This window comes from Drosophila tropicalis, unplaced genomic scaffold (assembly GCF_018151085.1).
Source record: "Drosophila tropicalis isolate 14030-0801.00 unplaced genomic scaffold, ASM1815108v1 contig_593, whole genome shotgun sequence".
NCBI lineage: Eukaryota > Metazoa > Arthropoda > Insecta > Diptera > Drosophilidae > Drosophila > Drosophila tropicalis.
The window spans coordinates 1896726-1904747 of NW_027173070.1; the positions used below are offsets into that span (position 1 = coordinate 1896726).

An 8022-nucleotide genomic window follows, 5' to 3' on the forward strand; every position below is an offset into this window, starting at 1 on the left:
GGAAATCTCATGAGAATATTTATAAATAGAAAAAAAAGAAGATATTAAATTTGTAGCATAAATTCTGAATATTATAAATAATAATTAAATGAAAAAAAAAAACAATACCTATATCGACATTAAATTGAGACTTACAAATTGGACATAAAACATGAAGTTTTATTGAAGTTGAATGGAGAATAAAATATTTTTTTTTACTGCTTTGCTAATATTTGTTAAACATTCTCTGTATATTCTGTTTTTTTTTTGAATTTGATCATTTGATAATTATTTGTTAAAAGTTTAGAATTGTATTTGAGTTATTTACTACTTTGTTTCCTGCAAGATCGAATGAAAAATATGAAATAACAAAATGTCTATCGATTCAATCAATAATTGGTCTGTCTTCTATAGAAGTTTAACTAATTTCTTCTAAAACATTGCATAATCTTTAATATTATATTAGGAGACACAGAACACTAATATAGAAATTTTATACTTATTATTTCAAGTTTTCTTAATCAATGTAAAACAGTTCTAAAAGCGGTTTTCGGTTAAAGACAAAATTGACTCTATTAATTTGTTATTAACTAATTTCCTTCAAAACTGAATAACCATTTCTATATTATCTTTACTCTTATCTCTAACGGAACAGTATAGTGAAACTAAAGTGCAGTGTATTTTTGAGTGTATCACTTTAATGAATGTTGCATTTGAGTCATTAAACGTTGTCCAATATTTGTTGTATGATAAAGTGGCACACGCGATATTTAAAAGATATTGTGTGTGTATTGGTTGCATGTGAAATGAGTCAAGCTTTGAAAGGACCTGTTATTTTGAGTCATCCAAGTATTTGAAAATAATTAGAAGTCTAATAAGACTAAAGAAAATATTTATTCAGGCTCAAATTGAAATTGCAAGTCAAAATTATAGAAAGCTCTACAGAATGGAGGGTAGGGCAATTATCAGGAATCAGTAGCCAAAAGCAACTGAAGGTGTCATTTTAAGACCCTGTTCCAACAGGCTGAATAATTTTGCGACACCCAGTATTCATTTCTTATTGAATATAAATTTTTGCATATTTTATTGAAAGCAAACTGAAATAAATGTGGTTAAAACTAGTTTTAATTAAGCAAACACATTCATAAAGAGGTGGCTTAATTAAGACGGACAGTTTTACAAAATAAAAAATTAACTGAAAATGTCAAAAAAAAAATAAGCAATTAATTTGTTTTCGTGGGTAACCCTAATGAAAAGAGTTGCGTTTTTTTTATGGATTCGCCATGCACGTTTAATAATTTCATTTGCAAGGGACATTTGTGTAGGAAAAAAAAAAAGAAATAAACCAGATTGTCAGCCACATCCTCCTCATCCTCGCTCCGATTCTGGTTGTGCAAGTTCGCTTCTTCTTTTTTGTTGTACCCTGCTGCTTCTGCGCAGAGCAGCAGCTGATGTTTGCGCGTGTGTGTGAGAGCAGAGAGCTGACCTTGACCCTCAATCAAAGCGGTCTGCGGAGGAGAAACGAAAGCCAAAGCTTGTTGCCAAGTGCATTTGAAAGTGGCTCCCACAGAGTCCCCTCCCCACAGCTCTCTCTCCTTTTTTTTGTAGATTGGCAAACTTTTCATCATCATCAGCAGGCAGCGGCAGCAGCGACTGTACTTTGGCTCTGAAGACGACGACTAATATACACACGCACACACATACAAACGAACCCCCTTCTGCATGTTGCTGTGTGTGTGTGCGTGCATGCACAAGGAAGAGAGTTCCCTCAACAGCTGCCCGGCTCACCATGTGTTTCCAGCTGCAAAAAAAAACATTTTTTGCCGGCAAACTGGTTATTGAACAAAAAAGAAAGAAAAGACAAGGAGAAATAGAGAGAGCGGGAGCGAAATAAAGAATAAAAGAGAAAACACATTGGGAGGATTTATAATTTTTTTTTTGTCTCAAATCAGCAGCTCCAGCATTTTAATTTACAATTAAAAAACAATCACAGTGATATTTGAAAATTTTCTTCTTCTTCATGTTTTGTGTGTGTGTTATTTTCTTCATCTTCTCATTACAGTTTCTTTCCCTTCGCGTGTATTTGATTTTCTTTTTATGTTTGTGTGTGTGTGTGTGTGTAGGGTTAGTACTTCTTTACTTTTTCGTTTCTTTTAGTATTTTTTCTTCTTTTTTTTTGTTGTGAATTTGATGTCCTCTCCAGCGGTGTTGTTGTTGCTTTTTGGGGTCTTCATTTCATCAATTCAGCATATTTCGCTCTCATTTCTACTGTGTCGTCGTCGAATCTCTCTCTGCTTTTTATTTCTGTTATGTTGATAGTTTGCTGCGCCCCCTTCTCCCCCCTATATATATATCTATATATATATAATCTCTCTGCCTCACACTTCTCTCTCTCTCTCTCTGTTTTTCCGAGTCTTCCCTTTTCTCCATTATAGTTCAAATGCTTCATTTTTTTCTTGTTTAGTCTTGGTCTTCTTCGTAGGTTCTCGAGATCTTGCCGGGCGAGTTTTAAAATGGGTCTTTGTTTTGGGTTCGCCGGCAGCAGCAGTAGCAGCAGCTGGATGGAGTTGTGTTGCTTCTTTGCGTTTTTTTTTTTTTGTAATTTTTTTTTTTTTTTTTTCCATTTTTAAGGTAGTTTTATATATTCTTATATAGGTTTTTCTTATTTTTTTTGCTTTCTCTTGCTTGTTATTTTCTTCAAATAGTAAATTTAAACACTTTGTTGTTGTTGTTGCAGCATTATATGTATGTATATAATCGATAATTAAAAGTGGTTTTTGTTGTTGGTTTTTTGTTGTTTCATCATCTTTCTTCATCATCATCATCATCGTGTTCGTGTCGTCAGCTGCGTCGTCGTCCTTCTTCTTCTTACTCCTCTAAGTCTTCTTCTTCTTGGTTTTCTTCTAGAGTGTACTTTTTTTCTTCTTAGTTGGCACCGCGCTGCAGGCTCAGCTTTTGGAATCAGAGATTAGATGTATGTATGTTGCTTTGTGTGTGTGTGTGTCTATGTATGAGTATAAGTATGTATGCGCGTTTATGTGTGTGTGTGAAAGTGGTGTGGTGTGGTGGTTGATCTTGACTTGGGTGCTGCTTGGGGGTTTAGATTTATTTTTTAGTGTTTAAATTTCTTCTCCTCTCCTTCCTTCTTCATCTCTCTGCTTTAGTTGGGTGGTCGTCCTCGTAGCATTCTCCTAGTTCCGTCCGCCCTTCTCATCGCACTCGCGCCTTAGATGTCCACTCTTGCCACAGCCATAGCAAGTTTTCGATGTCTCCGGACAATTCTTGGAGATGTGTCCAGTACGATTACATTTGTAGCAGGACACATTGGCCGGTCCACGGTCGTTGACAGCCTCTGGGCAGTTGCGCACCCAATGACCAGGCTTGTTGCACTTGTAGCAAGTGGGATTATCAGCCTGAGTGCAATCCTTCGAGATGTGGCCAATGCCGTTGCAGCGATAGCATCGCTCAGCCTCCTCGGGGCAGGCACGTGCAAAGTGCCCAAATTGATTGCATTTGTAACACTTTTCGCGATTGCGACGCATGCCGCCGCCATCACCACGCATACCGCCGCCACCACCTCCACCGCTGCCGCCGAGACTGCAGTCCCGGGCAAAGTGGCCCGGCCGGTTGCACTTGTAGCACGTGGCAGACATCGACATTTTGTCTTCTCTTGGGGTTTTTTCTTTAAATTTTAGTAACGAAAAGTTAACTCAACTGAACTTCGGCTCCTTCAGCTTCTTTTGGAACACACACTCCAATATTTTTTCTGTACACTTCCAGAGACTTCGCTTGCTTGCTGTGCTAAATGCGACACGAAAAGGACTCTTTTCTTCCAGGCGACACAATTTCCTCCTCGCCGTTTTTTCGACGCCAAAAGTTAAAATGGCTACCGCTAGTGTTTTTCACGCTACAAGACCAAAAATCTCGATTTTTTCCACAAAAATACCAAGTTCGCGTAAAAAAATACTAAAAATGACTCAATAAATGTGCTTGCGTCACAGGGTTGATTCGGCGCCATGCGTGCACAGTGGCACGAACTTGTAGAATTCGGATCGGAAATCGAAATGAAAGTGAGAATAACTTGATATATGTATGAAAAATATGAGAATACGCTTCAAATAATTTAGTTATGAATTGACAAGGGTTCCAATACCTGCTAAAGCAGCAAAAATCAGGTTGGAAAGCGTTTTTATTGATATTTGCACTTAGCATCCTTATTATTTTAAGGGAATGTATGTATGTATAAGTTCTTATATGAATAAAAGTGTGTTAATTATATTTATGTGTGCATGCATATATGAAACAGTCTTCAATGCGATAAATATATTTATGGAATGTTTTTAAGTAGGACTGTATTTTTGTCGTTAAAACGGTAATTTTTGGTGTAGATGTAGATAATTTATGACATTCGACAACTTGAAGTAAATGTCAAGAATTTGCTTTCTACACGTGTAACCAAATGTAGTTGGTTTTTTGTTTTTGTAATTTATGCTGTAAAGTTATGATCTTGATTGCTTGGTCATGTTTAATATTTGTCGTCGCGACATTATGCCGAAATTGTGCCGAAGCCACCACAACGATATCGATGCCAATTACGACACAGGACATAATAGCCGGTGATGTTTTCTTTGAGATTATCTCTCCCCAAGATTTGGAGTACACGTATCGACTGAGGCCGGCTAAGGATTTTGGCGGTTCATTTACTAAGCACAAATTGGAAGGAGTACCGTTAGTTTTAACAGATCCCCCCGGAGCCTGTCAAAAGATCAGAAATGCCCGAGACCTGGAAGGGAGCATTGCCCTAATAGACAGAGGGTGAGAAAAAAATTTGCACGAGATAAATAGTTCACTTGACTTCCCTTTTTTTTTTATCTATCTACACGTCAAATTTTTCTAGGGAATGCTCGTTCGTTACCAAAACGCTTCAGGCAGAGGCTGCTGGAGCCGTGGGCGCCATTGTCAGCGAGTATAATACAAATTCCCCAGAATTTGAATACTACATTGAGATGGTCCACGATAAAACCAATCGGGATGCTACCATACCCGCTGGGTTTCTATTGGGAAAAAATGGCGTTATGATACGCTCCACATTATTGCGTTTAAAGCGAGTTCATGCCCTAATTAATATACCAGTCAATCTGACCTTCACACCGCCATCAAAAATCAATCATCCGCCCTGGTTGGGCTGGTGAGGCATACAGAAAGTGAATAGGCGGAGGAGGCCGATGAGAAGGATTAATCCAAGGGACACCGGATATTTTGTAACCAAAGTGCATACTTAGTCAGAGCATTGCTAGTTTTATTTTTTAAATCAGATGAGAACAGAAAAGAAAAACACGAAAACTGAGACTAAAACTAAACTGTTAATAATATTAAGTAGCTAATTCGTAAACAAGCAATACCAAATAATAAAAAAAGAGACAAGTAAATTGTAAATAATTGCTAAACAGAACAGTTTCTAAGCTAGTCAAATATTTGTAGAACTCATTTTGACTATTTGAAAAGAGGGATGGATTGGTTAGATTATCTTGAGTTTCCACCTTGTATAAAGCTAGTTTCGGGATATTCTGGACAAATGGTTATGGAAAACGGTTTAATGATATTCAAAAACTAATACAAATATTTCATTTAGGTACATATATAGAAATATTTATTAATACATGTTAGTAATGTACGCAATATTTAGATCTTTCCCAGAGCTGTGAGGTTTAAGCACATGCCCAATGTGAGTATCACTATGCTAATTACAAGTATGGCAAAACACAGATAATTTGTTTGGATGGGCATACGGAAGAGTTTGGCCGACATGTCCAACGATGAGGCAAACATTAGAGTCGAATTGAGATCTTCTGCTGAGGTATTATGATAGACAAATGGACGTACTCTTATCTGATGGCCATTGGCCTGAGCATTCTGACAAACACGTGTCACCGATGAGGCCACAAAGAATGGCAAAAGACCCAAAAAGAGCCACAGCATGACATTGGCTATATTCAAAAGGACCAACTTGAGGGCACAATAATGGAAATCAAAATCCTTGAAGAGATAGACCAAACCGGCAAATGCGTATGACAGATTCATTACAATTAGAAAACAGACAGGAATGGCCACATGTTGATTGAGGCGTTCCAGCAATTTGCGGAATTCCAATACTTCACGCATCCAGTCCAAAGAGTCAATGGAGTGCATTAGCAATTTATGTGACAAACTCTCCAAATGAACACGCAGCAAATAGCACTCAATATAATAGCTACTCAAGATGATAATCTCGACCATATCCTGCAGGAGTACAGTGCAAAGTAAAGCGATTCTCAGGCACAGCTCCCAATTACGTAGGAGCTCGGCTAACCAAGCGATTTTAATGATTTTCTCCGGCTGCATAATCACCACACAGCAGGCATAGGCAAAAAGCAACAGCAGCAGAGTCAGAGCCAATCCCAGAAACAACCAAAGCATGCGACATAAACGTTTCGGCTTGGCCGACATCAGAAAGACTCGTTCAATGAGATTCTGCAATTGCTCGTGATCGATCACTTTACAGACCAGGACAGCCGATACGAAACCCAAAAGATTCAAACCACTTGGCACCACATAGCCAAACAATAGTTCGCCTATGGTATTGGGTGAGAAAGCGCCGCCACCTCCATCTGTACTGTTTGCAGTAGCTGGATGTATATCCCTGTAGCTGTTGAAACCACGATCGCCCCTGTGAAAATAAATGAAATTAGTTTACCCACTATTAAGGATCACTCTGCTTACCTATAACCGCAAATGTAGCGCAAAACATAGCCAAGGAAAAGGGCGAAGAATACCATCAATGCCTGAACATAACTGCAACAGGCACGCACATTACTCATGTCCGTCGATATGGGATTCAGACCCACCAGGCTCAATATGGCCACATAGGGACGCAGGAACTGCAAGATAAAGTCATTGATAAGTGTCTCTCAGAGTTATATGCTTAACAGCAACTACTTATCCAACTTGTATACATTCACTCATTTTTTTTAATCTAATTTCTATATACAGTCAAGCTATCCCAAGGTGTACCTTTAAAGAATTCTACGTGTTAGTTGTTATATTATTATATATATTTCTCTAATCTAGAGCATTTTATCGGAACCAAGATTTTTGCCATCAACAATTTGTCAGTGAAAGAAAGTCGAAAAAAGTTAAAAATTAATGGGAAAATCGGACTACCCTCTGGATTTTCATATGAAATAATTTAAAAGACACAAACAATTAAGTGCTATAGTTCTTAAATATTTAAATATTTGTGAGTTAATGACATTAACTAAATAAGACGATTTGATGGGGAAACAAATTACAATAATTTTAGTCGAATTTCTAATCCAAAACGAAAAGAAGCCTGATTCATTCGGCAATGAACATTTTCTTTTGGTTCTTTATAGGAAAGATTCACTGTATTTACATACGAAATGTATGTTTGTACATTTTTATCTGTGTATAATATAGATCTATACGCTTTCTTTAAGAACATTATATGGTTTTATTATTGTTTTTGTTTTCTCATTGGACACACCCAACCACCTTGCGTTTGCAATAATCCAAAATAGCTGATGTTGGCTCGTGTTCGCCCGGCTGCTGGAGTTCATCATTGAGATTTCCATTTCCATTGAGACGATTGATGAAGCAAAAGGAACTTTCCGCATTATGACGAAACATGACAGACAAAGACAAATTTCGGATGCAACAACAGCGACAGACAGCGACGACAACAATAACAACAACACATTGCTCTCAACAGTGAGCCATAACCCGAGAAATCGGCAGAGAAAATGAGAGAGCGCTTATAGATGATCGTTACCGTCTGAAAGCTGAGCAATAACTGGCGATGGCGATAGAAACTCTAGCGAGCCGCCAGGATGACCAACGAGCTGATGGGCGACGAAGGCGGACAAGTGTGGAGGCGTGTGTGTGTGTGCTCGGCAGCGTTGTTGTCGTTCCTATCATTTGCAATTGTTTATGCATGTATGTATGTACATATAACGGTAAATTGAATAAATTGAAACTCAAGCCGCA

General features: G+C 37.9%; 3 protein-coding genes across 4 annotated transcripts; 1 reads left to right on the forward strand and 2 right to left on the reverse strand.

Moving 5' to 3' along the window:
- Nucleotides 1–1893: 1893 nt before the first annotated feature.
- On the reverse strand, nucleotides 1894–3866 carry CNBP (CCHC-type zinc finger nucleic acid binding protein). The gene has a single exon (XM_068288569.1). It carries the CDS (start codon nucleotides 3636–3638, stop codon nucleotides 3171–3173), a length of 468 nt encoding a protein of 155 aa, XP_068144670.1. The 5' UTR covers nucleotides 3639–3866; the 3' UTR covers nucleotides 1894–3170.
- A 564-nt stretch (nucleotides 3867–4430) lies between these two features.
- Nucleotides 4431–5431, forward strand: LOC137577408 (PRADC1-like protein). Its single transcript, XM_068290873.1, has 2 exons — nucleotides 4431–4794; nucleotides 4877–5431. The coding sequence occupies exons 1-2, from the start codon at nucleotides 4481–4483 to the stop codon at nucleotides 5169–5171; spliced, it is 609 nt and encodes a 202-aa protein (XP_068146974.1). The 5' UTR covers nucleotides 4431–4480; the 3' UTR covers nucleotides 5172–5431.
- A 170-nt stretch (nucleotides 5432–5601) lies between these two features.
- Nucleotides 5602–7824, reverse strand: GrlHz (Gustatory receptor-like Holozoa). 2 transcript variants are annotated; one of them, XM_068290871.1, is made up of 3 exons: nucleotides 7531–7824; nucleotides 6739–6896; nucleotides 5602–6685 (listed from the first exon to the last, which is right to left on the reverse strand). In XM_068290871.1, exons 1-3 carry the CDS (start codon nucleotides 7663–7665, stop codon nucleotides 5662–5664), a joined length of 1317 nt encoding a protein of 438 aa, XP_068146972.1. In that variant the 5' UTR covers nucleotides 7666–7824; the 3' UTR covers nucleotides 5602–5661. The 2 variants fall into 2 exon arrangements, with proteins under 2 accessions (XP_068146972.1, XP_068146973.1); XM_068290872.1 differs by having other exon boundaries at nucleotides 7523–7642.
- Between the last annotated feature and the right edge of the window lie 198 nt (nucleotides 7825–8022).